At 49.4% G+C, this 12,009-nt stretch overlaps 2 protein-coding genes across 3 annotated transcripts; both read right to left on the bottom strand.

Moving 5' to 3' along the window:
• Positions 1-421: 421 nt before the first annotated feature.
• Positions 422-5,928, bottom strand: LOC146356007 (uncharacterized). Its single transcript, XM_084831817.1, has 2 exons — positions 5,744-5,928; positions 422-4,924 (listed from the first exon to the last, which is right to left on the bottom strand). The coding sequence occupies exon 2, from the start codon at positions 4,851-4,853 to the stop codon at positions 3,678-3,680; it is 1,176 nt and encodes a 391-aa protein (XP_084687943.1). The 5' UTR covers positions 4,854-4,924; positions 5,744-5,928; the 3' UTR covers positions 422-3,677.
• Positions 579-10,886, bottom strand: LOC146356006 (uncharacterized). 2 transcript variants are annotated; one of them, XM_084831619.1, is made up of 4 exons: positions 10,075-10,886; positions 9,426-9,564; positions 7,766-8,636; positions 579-641 (listed from the first exon to the last, which is right to left on the bottom strand). In XM_084831619.1, the coding sequence occupies exons 1-4, from the start codon at positions 10,855-10,857 to the stop codon at positions 620-622; spliced, it is 1,815 nt and encodes a 604-aa protein (XP_084687745.1). In that variant the 5' UTR covers positions 10,858-10,886; the 3' UTR covers positions 579-619. The 2 variants fall into 2 exon arrangements, with proteins under 2 accessions (XP_084687745.1, XP_084687743.1); XM_084831617.1 differs by lacking the exon at positions 579-641 and having other exon boundaries at positions 7,621-8,636.
• Between the last annotated feature and the right edge of the window lie 1,123 nt (positions 10,887-12,009).

Below are 12,009 nucleotides of genomic sequence, written 5' to 3'. Positions count from 1 at the left end.
TCACCCTGCACAGACCTGGCCCTACCATTAGGCAGAGTGAGGTAGCCACCTCAGACAGCAGATGCTGAGAGGTGGCAAGATGTTGGGAGTACAGAGCTGTATGTGTGACACACAGCCCACCCAAGTGCCCCCTAAACTACCCTCAGGTACGGTGGAGGGAGCCAGTGGTGAAGTAAGATTCAACTGCCAGTCCGCTTGGCTTCTGAACATGGAATGGGGTATGTGTGTGTGCTGTCATGGCCTTGGCCTCAGACAGAAAAACTTCTCAGGCTGCCCCTGACCCCCGCATCTTCCCAAATTAATAGCTTTTACGCACTGTGTTTATCAAGCCTATCATTGTAATCATGAGGACTAGAAACGAGGTTTCTTTTTCTTTTTAAAGCAAGCTCAATTCCACAACAAGCTCCAAAATCACTTTTGGCACAATCACAGAAGGCTTAGAGCCCCGTTATATGGGGAAACTCCACCTCATATATTCTTTTTCTCATGCACACGGTGTTCTGGACTTTGCAGAAAACTCCCCACACACACACTCACACTCCCCAGTCCCCCCCAAGAATCAGGTCAACAGAACGCTGCAACGTTCAGTCAGTTTAATAAATGAAAAATATTTTGCCTGTTAGGACATAAGAGGAGCCCTGCTGGATCAGATATAAAGTCCACTCTTTTTTATTCGTAACCAACCGGATGCCCCCAAGCAAGGCACAAAAACAAAAGCTCTACCCTGCTATTTATTGATTTAATTCAGGGGTGGGCAACTCGTAGCCCTCCAGAGAGATTCTGGCCTACAACTCTCATCAGCCCTAGCCAGCATAGCCAATGGCGAGGGCTGATGGGAGTTGTAGGGCAAAACATGTGGAGGGCCACAAGGTGCCCACCCCTGCAGCTGTGAACAGAAACAGCCAAAGGAGCGGATTTCCCCTCCTGCCTGGAGCCCCCCCACATCTGCCCTGGTGGGTTGCCCACCCCTAATTTCATTTCATTTCTGTAGGCTGTTGCCACCCAGCTATTGCTAATTGACTTATTTGTGTATTTTATGCTTATTTCAACTTTTGATATGCTTTGAAATGAACTGCAAATGAATAATTGAACTGTCAATATTATAATGTGTTATCATTTTAGATTACATATTACAAAATGGTGCAGTGTGGAGTACTCCTATCCAGGGTTTCAGCCAGCCAGTCTTGCCCTTTTCCAGGATATTCTATTCCTCTGCCACGCCTGCTTTTTCCCCAACAGACACACAGCATTCCACGGCCACTGAGGATCCTCAGTCCTCATTGGACCGTTTTGGGTTTCCGCCCCTTTTGTGTGTGTTTTTAAAAAAAACATGTAAAAAAATGTACTTCTGCAAAACTCAAAGTTCCCTGGAGCATGCCAATCCCTCTCTGATTGCTTAGTGGCCACCCTTTCAGCTACAATCCATCGGCACTCACCGCCTGAGTTTGCTATTAGAGGGAGTGAGGGCTAACGTGGGTAGCAATATGTGCTGTCGCTGTTTAATGTGTGCTGTCGCTTTCTTGCCTGTGAACCATTTGGAGCACAATCCATCTGCAGAAAATGAAGAATGTAACATGAAGTATATGAACAAACTGACCGTGACCGTGGTATCCAGAGACAAGCGTGAAATGCCAGCGTACGTCAGATTGTTTTGGAGAGATGTCTCCTCCAGGAGGGGCAGCAGGATCAGGATGTTGCAGCACAGAAAACAGCAAATAGCCTTGTAGCACCTTAAAAATCACAAATTTTGGGGGGCGAACGTTGAGTTAGCCCGATAAAGGTATCACCCTAGTATAGTTATGGCCAACAATAAAATTTATTTTTATTGTTTTGTGCTGCTTCTTTATTACATTTATATCCCATTTTCTCCTGTTGCGAAGAATCCTAGCTGGCTCACATGGTCCTCCTCTCCATTTTATCCTCACAACAACCCTGTGAGGTAGGTTAGACTGAGCTGAAGACTGGCTCAAAGTCACCTAGTCAGCTTTATGGCCGGGGGGGGGGCTAGAACCCAGATCTCTCCCATGTCCCAAACCAACACTCTTACCACTACACCACACTGGCTCTTTGATCTTCTACTCTGCCTTGGGAGTGTTACACCCTTAAAGGTAAAGGTGTCCCCAACCAGTCATGTCCGACTCTAGGGTGCGGTGCTCATCCCCGTTTCTAAGCCGAAGAGCCAGCGCTGTCCGAAGACCAGTGGCTTAAAAATAATTATAATTATAAATAAAAAGATGAACTTATTATGCACATACTCCTCCATGAAGGTGTCTAATCTCCTGCACCCTTTTCCCAACCTTGGGTCTCCACATGTTGTTGGACTACAGCTCCAATCATCCCCAGGAAGCATGGCCAATGGGCAGGGATCGTGGCACTTGTAGTTAGGGTGAGAATTTCATTCTGGGTTGTTGTTTTTAAAGAAAAACGTACCAAAATTCTCAACTTTCTTCATAAACAGGATGGAATGAATTTGAGATTTTTAAAAAATCTAATGTGAGAGAACCGGAAACTGACAGATTTACCCATCCAGGCAGAGGTGTCTGAGTGCTTAGCTCTTAAAGCTCTGGGTTGGATCCTGGTGTATCCAACCAAGGTGGGGCTGAATTAATGTAGCTACCTCTTTTTTTCTGACAGGCTCCACATCTTTAAGAGCTGCATGGCAATTGTTAGGGAGCAAGCACTAAAGGGTGGCAGGGGGGGGGGGCTGTTGACTTCGTGTCCTCCTCCGGGGCTTTCCGAGTGCACTGCTGGAAACAGGATGAGGAATCAGATCAGGGGTGTCGAACCTCTTCCAGCCCAAGGGGCAGATTCCATTTTGGTGAAGTTCTTGGGGGCCACATTCCAGTGCTGGGCGGGGCTGAAGGTAGAGGAAGCGGGTCCAAGGGCAAAGGAGGTGGGGCCAAAAAGCCAAATATTTGAGCTTCACGCTCAGTGCCAGTCACTCAGCCTTAGGAAAGGTATTTCAGCGTTTCAGAATAGGGGGGGAAACTGCAAACACCCAGAATCCACCAAATTAAAAAGGGGGGAAGGGAAGGAGGCCAGGAGAAAGAGATGTGGCCACCTAAGGAAACCCGGTGGGCCAGATTGGGGCCCCAAGCAGTCTGGATTTGGCCCACGGCTCGACACCCCTGAATTGGATAGACTTTTGCTTTGATCCAGCAGGGCATTTCTTTTGTTCTTAGACCAGCCTTCCTCCAGATGTGTCAGACTACAACACCCATTGCATTTCTTTTGTTCTTAGACCAGCCTTCCTCCAGATGTTTCAGACTACAACACCCATTATCCCCAGCCTTCACAGCCTGCAGCCATGCAGTCTGGGGATGGTGGGAGGGGTAGGACAAGGCCCCTGGAGGGCACCAGCTTAGGGAAGGCTGGAGCTGATCTTCACAGGCCTTATTACGGAACGATGAGGAAGGGAGCTCACAGCGATGGTCCTTTCACATGTATGGAGACTTGGCCTCCGCCCAAAGCCCTTCCCAGACACTAATATTTGATTCCACAAATAAAAAACCCAACACTTCCCCTTCACCGTTCAGTAATGGCAGGGAAATGCAAAGCAATGCCTCCTCCTCTCTAGAGGAGAACTCCGGAGGTTCTTTTTTAGCACTTTGCTCCTCCGTGTACACACGGCAAGGACTCGGACGGCTCCGACGATGCGTCCCACCCTCGGAGCAAAGCTATGCTTTCCCTTTCAAGTGGGTTCTCTCGTGAACGAGGAGATTTGGCTTCTGCGTGAAGCTCTTCCCGCATTCCAAGCATTGGTACGGCTTCTCGCCAGTGTGGATCCTTTCGTGCTTAAGGAGGTTCGAGCGATGGCTAAAGCTTTTGTCGCAGCCCGTGCAACAGTACGGTTTCTCCCTCGTGTGGGTCCTTTGGTGCACAACGAAAGCTGATTTGTCCCGGAAGCTTTTGGGGCAGTCGGGGCATCGGTAGGGCTTCTCCCCCGTGTGGATCTTCTCATGCTGGACCAAGCCGGCATTCTGAGAAAAACCTTTCCCACACTCCGAGCATTTGTATGGTTTCTCCCCTGTGTGGGCTCGCTTGTGTTTCATCAGGGACGACCCGTCGCCGAAGCTCTTCCCGCATTCGCCGCACTTGTATGGCTTCTCCCCCGTGTGGATCCTTTCGTGCGCCAGGAGGTTCGTGCGATGCCGGAAGCTCTTCCCGCAGCCCGAGCATGGGTACGGCTTCTCCTCTGTGTGGATCCTCCTGTGCACGAGGAATGCCGACTTGTTCCTGAAGCTTTTCCCACAGTCGGGGCACTCATGAGGCTTCTCCCCTGTGTGGATTCTCTGATGTCGAATAAGGTCGAACCTCTGCCGAAAGCTTTTCCCGCAGTCTGGGCAGTGATAGGGCTTCTCCCCCGTGTGTATCCGCTGATGAGCCACAAGCCCCGTTCTCCTGCTAAACCTCTGCCCGCAATCCGGGCAAGCAAAGGGCTTCTCTTGTGTGTGGGTTCTCTCGTGGGCAGTAAGATGCGACCGCTGGTTGAAGCTTTTCCCGCAGTCCGGGCAATTAAATGGTTTCTCTCCAGTGTGGATCCTCTGGTGTGCCACCAAGACGTTCCTCCTGCAGAAGCTCTTCCCGCAGTCCAAGCACGTGTACGGTTTCTCTCCCGAATGCATCCTCTGATGTTCAACGAGCTCAGCCTTGCATCGAAAGGATTTCCCACACTCAGCGCAAGCCTCACCCTTGAGGATTCTTTGAGGGGCTGGCATTGCATGGAGCTGCTCAAAACCTTGCAGAAAACGAACAGCTTTGCCTCCTTCATTACCGGAAGTCTCTTGCTGGTTCTTGGAAGCTACTCCCAGATCATGATATTGGGAAATGGATTGTTCTCTTCCTGGTGGCATCCATTGTAATTCTACTCCCTTGGAATCTACTGGGAGATTCTTCTCCTTCCAAAATGCCCTCTCGTCAGCCGCTGGAATAAAGAAAGAATGTTGGCAATGAGACATTTCCCTTCACCAGGGAGAAATGAGGGCTCAGATCAGATTCGTCTGGAGATAAAGACAGTGGCCTGAGAATGTTGTTACCAGGCAGCATATCAATGTGGTAAATAAATAAAAAACAAATACACCAGGGAACAGTGAAAAAGAAGAGCTGTATTTACCTAAACACTTCACTTAACACCGTCATCCTGTTCCTGACTAATCAGAAATAAGCCCCACTATGTTCAATGGGCCTTACTCCCAGGTAAGTGTTGCACAGGATCACAACCTTAACGATCACAACTTCCCCAAGCTGGCACCCTCCAGCTGTTCTGGACTACAACCCCCATCAGCCCCAGCCAGCATGGCCAGGGGTCAAGGATGATGGGAGTTGTAGCCCAAAACATCTGGAAGGTGGATCCAGTTAAACAGTCTCAGACAAGTGAGCCGTCTAGTCCACGATTGCCTGGTCTGATCAAGAACTGTGCGCCAAGGCTGGTGGGTGACTTGTGGCCCTCCAGATGTTTGGCCTGCAACTCCCAGAATCCCTCACCATTGGCCATGCTGGCTGGGAATTACGGGAGGTGCAGTCCAACACATCTGGAGGGCGCCAAGTTGGGGAAGGCTGGTCTAGGGGACTGGTGTCTCCTCAAATAGGACACATAGCAGCATTTGATGCCATTCTTGTCTCCCTTATTTAACCCCACACTGTCCATTCCAGACTGTAAACTCCTTGGGAGCGGAGACTTGTCTGCATGTGCTTATAGAACTCTGTCAAGGAATTCAGAGCATCCAGCCAAAGGTATCCTTACCCTGAAAAGGGACATGGGTGTCATCCTCCTGCTTGGTCTCCCCGAAGAGCGGCCATTCACTGGAATCCAACAGAGCCCCCTCAGCCTTCGGGGAATCAGCAACCTCCTCCTTGAACAGCCACAGAACCTGAAATGACAGCAAGGATACAACAGCCACAAAAGAACTGGGTGAGAAACGACTGGGATATCACCTCCCAACAGCCCCATCCAGCAGGGCCAATAGTCAAGAAAGCTAGGAGTTGTAGTCCAGCAATATCCAGAGAGTTGCAGGTTCTCCACTCTTGCTGAAAGAGTCCTGCTGTATCAGACTGTTGAAAAATCCATTTCCCTTCTGTGTCTCAGCAGCCTGTAAAGTTCCATTCTGTGATGCTGAGGCTGCATGAATTCACTAGGCTATCTGGGTAGCTTCTCTCATACCCTCCCGGGCTTCATGGCCACAGCAGCACTTTCACAACTTTCTGTCCACCCCTCCCCCCCGAAAGCCCCCAAAGACTGCTGCAGTTAGCTTGTGACTGGCTAATAAGAATTACCTTAGCTTTGCTAATGGTTTTTGGGTATAAAACCGGGGGGGGGGGGTATAGCTGCCCATCGTCTTTGTCTTGCTTTTGCTTTGGACTCCAAGTACTTCTCTCTGGGCCCTGTCCTACCTGAAGACCCACGCTTAGGTACGTATAGACAGGTTTAGGTAGCTTTGTTATTTTTTCCGTGAAGTATTGTTTCAAAACGTACTCTGGTTCTTGCGTGTCTTTTATCTCCCTTTCCCCTTTCCCAATAAGCTGACTACTGCTTACAGCTGATTGTCTGTGTGCTTCCTTGTAAATTGCCTCAGTACTAACTCCAGATTCTTCCTCTTGGTTAATGCTACTGTTTAAGATTTCAGGCCTAAGCTTTGGAAACAGATGGTGCTAATTCGGCCTGCCTATTTCATAAGCCTTAGGGGTGTCCTGTAAGGTCTGAGAGTCCCCTGGCAAAGGCTGATTTTGGATGTAAGGGGTGGGGGCAGCCTACTTTGCTGGGCTGGTGTTCAGTCCAAGCAATCTTTTGCCCCTGCTTACACTGCTGGGAGTTAGCGCACCCCCCCTTCCTCCCTTTCACAGACCAAAGGACAATCTTGTTCAGGACACTTTTTTCCACAACAGCCAGCCAGATACCTCCACAAATGGGACATGAAGGCAATGGCCCTGACCTGCTATTTGTCCCCCTGCAACTGGTATTCTGAGCTACACTGCCTCTGACTATGCAGGTTCCATTTCACAATCATGGCTAATCACCGCTAACATTTCATTTCATTTATTACATTTCTATACCGCCTAATTGCGAAAGCTCTCTGGACAGTTTACAAAGATCAAAAACCTTAAAAATGCAGTATTATGCGTAATATTAAAACAGCTTAGCTACAAACATATAAACAGAGCAGACACACATACACATGAATCCAAACAATATCTCATGACCTGATTAAAAACCTATCATATGCTGCCAAATGCTTGGGAGCAGAGGAAGGCCAAAAAGATAACAATGTTGGCGCCAGGCAGGCCTCACTGGGGAGTTTATTCCATAATTGGGGGGCTGCCACCAAGAAGGCCCTCTCCCTTGTTGCCACCCGCCGAGCCTCCCTTCAAGGAGGCACCCGGAGGAGGGCCTTAGACGATGAGCATAGTGCACAGGTTGGTTCGTGCCAGCAGACAGATGTATCCACTATGGATTTCCCTAAACTTCATCAACCTGATGCCCTCCAGGTGTTTTGGACTTCAACTCCCATCAGCTCTGGCCAGCATGGCCAATGGTCAGGCACGCTGGGAGTTGCTGTCCAAAACATCTGGAGGGCATCCAGTTGGGGAAGGCTGGCCTAAACCCATTTTAAAACCGTCTAAGCACAGCAACCATTCTGACAAACATATAAGGATATAAACTAACAAAATCCACCACCGACAGGCCTCTCCCAGGCTCTGTGCCGGAATTGTCCTGGCTGTTCAGACTGAGTTCTGTCTCACCTGGCATTCTTGGGGCTTGGCATCCTGCTGCTTCACCAAGAACTCCTCGGCCAGGCCAACCGCCTGGAAGCAAGTCTCCGGACGCCCGTCCCTGACCCAGCTCTGCATTTCCTCGGGCAGGATGGCCAGGAATTGCTCCAGGATCACCAGCCCCAGGATCTGGTCTTTGGTCTTCCTCTCCGGTTGCAGCCACCGATGGCAGAGTTTCCGGAGCATTCCGCAGACCTCGCGGGGCCCCTCGGCATCCTGGTAGCAGAACTGCCGGAAGCGCTGGCACTCTGCGTCCGGGCTGGCGGCCTCCTCGTCTGGAGGCTCCTCCTTCACTTCCCCACAACCCACCTTCTCTTTGGCCAAAACACTGTTGACAGACTGATGGGTTTCTCTGCTGACGCCACGCAGGACTTGGGTCACTGTGACTCGTCCAGGCGGCAGTCCATTATCCAATGCTTCCTTATGGAGAGATAGATCAGCCTGAGAAGTGTCCCTCGGACCAGACCTCAGCAGCTGCGTCTCTCCTCCTTCAGACAGAGGAGGCTGTTCGACCTTAAGGAATGTCTGACCCTGGGCTTCCGAGCAAATGGGCTCCGGTTCCTGTTTGATGTGCTCCAGTGTGGCTCCTTTACAGGATTCCGTCAGGCCCCCACAGTGGATAACCAGGGAGCCCTTCCAGGGTCCGGATTCTGTCAGATCCTGCACCTCTGTCTTCACTCCATCCTCTGGCACAACATCCCGCAGCAGCCCCACAACCACTTCACTTGTGTGCTCTGCTGCCATCGTCGCGCTCGCCACCGAGGCGTGGTCTGAATCGGTCCAGGGAGAGACTCGTGCCTGGCTAATCCGTGTTTCTTGGTGACACAGATTGCAGAGTCTGAGATTGTCTCGTGCGGAGATGCTTCTGCCTGGAGAAGAGAATTGAGATTCAAGCCATCTTGTTGCTCTAACGTATCAGGAGTGTAGAAGCAGTTGTAAAGGAGGGAATGGGGAGTGTGGTGAGGAGAAATGTTACTTGTGTGCTTCACAACTGAAGTAATCACACCTGGTTGTCTAAAGGAGGCCCCATAAGATTATTCAGTCCAAGGCCTAAAATTCCCCTGCAGCACCACTTCCTGTGCTCCTGCTCTGGGTGCCAGCCAAGCCAGCCATGCCCTCTTCTAGGATGCCATTCCGTCTCTTCCTTTGCCCCCAGTTTTCAGTTCTTGTTTTCCAGATGACACTGAACGTTCCGTGTCTACTGAGCATGCTTGGCCTTCATCAAACTGTTTTTAGGGGTTGTTGCCTCCTTAAGTGTTTTGCTTCGGTCTCTCTCTCTCTCTCTCTCTCTCTGAGTGTGTGTGTGTGTGTGTGTACACACGTGTCTGTCTGTGTTGTACTTCTCGGGTTCGCCCCCGCCCCCTCCAAGCATGCTGATTCCTCCCCATTTGTTTCTCAGTGGCCTTGTTTTGGTTCCATTTCTGTTGGCACTCACTACCAGAGCTCACTATCAGAGGGAGTAACAAAAAGAATTTTAGAAACAGAACACTTGTCAAGAGAAACAAATGCTCTGTAACTGGTAGAAATTATGCAAATCAAGTCCATTTACATATTTTAATTTATTTTTTGCATAATATATTCTGGTTTTATGAAAAGAAGAGATTATTTTTTCATGTCTCGGTAATTTTAGACATTACTGGGGTGCAAAGAATCCTTACCCTCTGTAGATGGCACGTAGGTGGCATCTCTGTCCTGCTCCTGCTTGACCTCCCGAAAGAGCATCGTCTGCCAGGTGTCGGTTGGAGCCTTGTCTGCTTCTAAAGAACTGGCAGCCCCTGCCTTGAATGCACCTCGCACCTGAAAAAGCGAGAATCACATTCAGGGCAGAATGCAAACATTAGCAGAATGTGGTTATAGCAAGGTTGCCAATTTTTTTATTACCCCTGCTCCTGTGCCTTTAACAGCAGCACTATGTTCAAATGAGTTCACTATTCGGCTATTGGATTTAGACAACCAGCAATTCTTTCACCTTACACTCAAGGGAATCAGCGGAGAAAGATGGGCCCCCAAAGTGATCTCACTGAGCTGCTTCAGATAAACAGCGTGAAAAGAATCTTTCAAATTCTTTGCATCTGTTTTCATAGTGCTTCATAGTATTTTATTGTATGTTTATTTGCCTGTTTGTATATTTTTGTTTGGTTTTTATCTTGTGCACCACCTTGAGAGGGTTTTACCTTTAAAGCTGCCCAAAAAATAATTTCAAATAAATAAATAAATAAATCTTTAGTTTCTTTTCAAAAATATAATTTCAGAAAGCAGACAACATAATTCAGATTGAATTACAAAATAGCATGGAAAAATCCTCACCTGCTCTTCCCACCTGTCTTCCTCTCGGTGTTGCTGCAGCGGGAACTGCTCCGCCAGGGCCACCGCTTGCCCGCAGGACTCCGGGCTTCCCTCCCTGACCCAGCTCTGGATTCGGGGCGGCAGGATGGTCAGAAACTGCTCCAGGACCAGCAGCTCCACCATCTGCTCTTTCGAGCGTTTCTCCGGCTGCAGCCACCGGCGACAAAGCTCCCGCAGGCGGCTGCAAACCTCTCGGGGTCCCTCGGCCTCCTGGTAGCGGAACTGCCGGAAGCGCTGGCGGACACGCTCCGCCTCCCGGCCTTCTTCCTTGACTATCCTGGAACCGGCCTCCTCTTCGGCCAGCGGAGTTCTGCAGGCTTCCTGGGCTCCTCCGCTAAGGCCCAGCAGGAGCTGGGCCACCCCCTCTCCCCTCGGCCGCAGGCCGGTGCCAGACGCTCCCTCAGAGGGAGACGAATCCGCCTGAGAAAGGTCCCTCGGTCCAAACCTCGGCAGTGTCGGGGTTCCTCGTTCAGAGGGCGGAGACTGCACCGCCTTCAGGAACTGCTGCCACTGGGCCTCCCAGCATTCCTGCAGACCCCCCTCAGGCTCCCGTTTCACATGCCCCGGAGCGGTTCCTTCCCAGAATCCCCTCAGACTCCCAGGCTGGGGGACGCGAGGTACTTTCCCGGTTCCCTTCCCTGCTTCAGATTCCACCGTGTCCAGCACCTCTGTCTTCACTCCCAGCTCCGCCGCAGTCTCCGAGCTCAGGCGAAACATGGGTGTGTCGTCGTGTTCTGCCGCCATTTTAGTTCTCAGGCCAAGGCGAGCCTGAATTGGTGGGATGAACGCCCCACTAAAGGAGTGAATGGAGATGCAAATGATATCCCCTCCAAGTTCAAATTGTGATAGTAGCAGGGAGGTGGAGTGTCTGTCTGAAGAAAAGAGGGATAATATTGAAGATTTAGAAAGAACAAGTGGGACCTGTAACAAAACATTAGTTTGGTGTGGTCCTGTTCAGCGTTCCAGCCAGTTGTGCCTCTTTGAACTTTTGGGACCCGTGGGCATATTTGGGAATTTGAAAAACTGCTTTGGGCAACACCACAAATTGCCTAATTAGTGGATTATCACTTTGGTGTCTATCTATCATGTCTATGGATCTTAGGCTGCATCTTATTCAGTAAAAACAGTTGTTTAGTGTCTATTGGACACCTGAATGACTCTTGAATGAGGGATTGTCTCATCCAGCTAATTGCTGGCAGTGCAATGCACCAGCTAATGCTTCTTTTAAACATATGCTTTGGCAGTGTCCAGTAGTTGCTTCTTTTTGGGAGGAGGTTATTACACAGATCAATTTTGCATTGGAACAGTCTTTAGTATTCACTGATGTACACGCTCTTTTACATTATTTACCTGCTTTATGGAAATTAACAAATGGTCAGCGTAAAGGGATTCTCTGCACCCTTTTGACAGCTAAAAGACTGATATTACAACTTTGGAAGGATAAACACTCACCTCCTATAATGCAATGGACTGAGGACGTTACAAGCTTTCAAAATTTGAACGGGTGGCATATAGACGCCGCCTTCCAACGGATACCTCTTTGGATATCTGGTCTGTTGTTGTTGAAGTTTATGTATAATTGCTAGAAAGTTGTATTTTCATATATATACATATATGCGCGTTTCATATGTACTCATTGCTATGGGTATATATACAAATCCATGTACGGATATTAAAAAACGGAAAAGAAGTGAAAGGTTTTGCAGGTGTAAATTTATTTATTTATTTATTTATTTATTTATTGCATTTATACCCCGCCTTTCTTCCTCTCGCAAGGAACCCAAGGCGGCTTACATTATCCTCCTCCTCCTCTCCATTTTATCCTCACAACAACAACCCTGTGAGGTAGGTTGGGCTGAGAGTCTGTGACTGGCCCAAAGTCACCCAGTGAGCTTT

The sequence above is a fragment of the Heloderma suspectum genome, chromosome 2 (assembly GCF_057233095.1).
Source record: "Heloderma suspectum isolate Gila_16-S chromosome 2, 16-S_ref, whole genome shotgun sequence".
Classification (NCBI taxonomy): Eukaryota; Metazoa; Chordata; class Lepidosauria; order Squamata; family Helodermatidae; genus Heloderma; species Heloderma suspectum.
This window is presented reverse-complemented; position numbering and strand designations above follow the sequence as displayed.

Bases quoted from the DNA above. Each gene is read 5' to 3' on its own strand.
- LOC146356007 (XM_084831817.1), bottom strand. From the start codon at position 4,853: ATGCCACCAGGAAGAGAACAATCCATTTCCCAATATCATGATCTGGGA.
- LOC146356006 (XM_084831617.1), bottom strand. From the start codon at position 10,857: ATGGCGGCAGAACACGACGACACACCCATGTTTCGCCTGAGCTCGGAG. The intron at 9,565-10,074 runs GTGAGGATTTTT...TCGCTTTTTCAG, and splicing joins AAGACAGGTGGGAAGAGCAG to GTGCGAGGTGCATTCAAGGC. The intron at 8,637-9,425 runs GTAAGGATTCTT...TCTCTTCTCCAG, and splicing joins CTACGTGCCATCTACAGAGG to GCAGAAGCATCTCCGCACGA.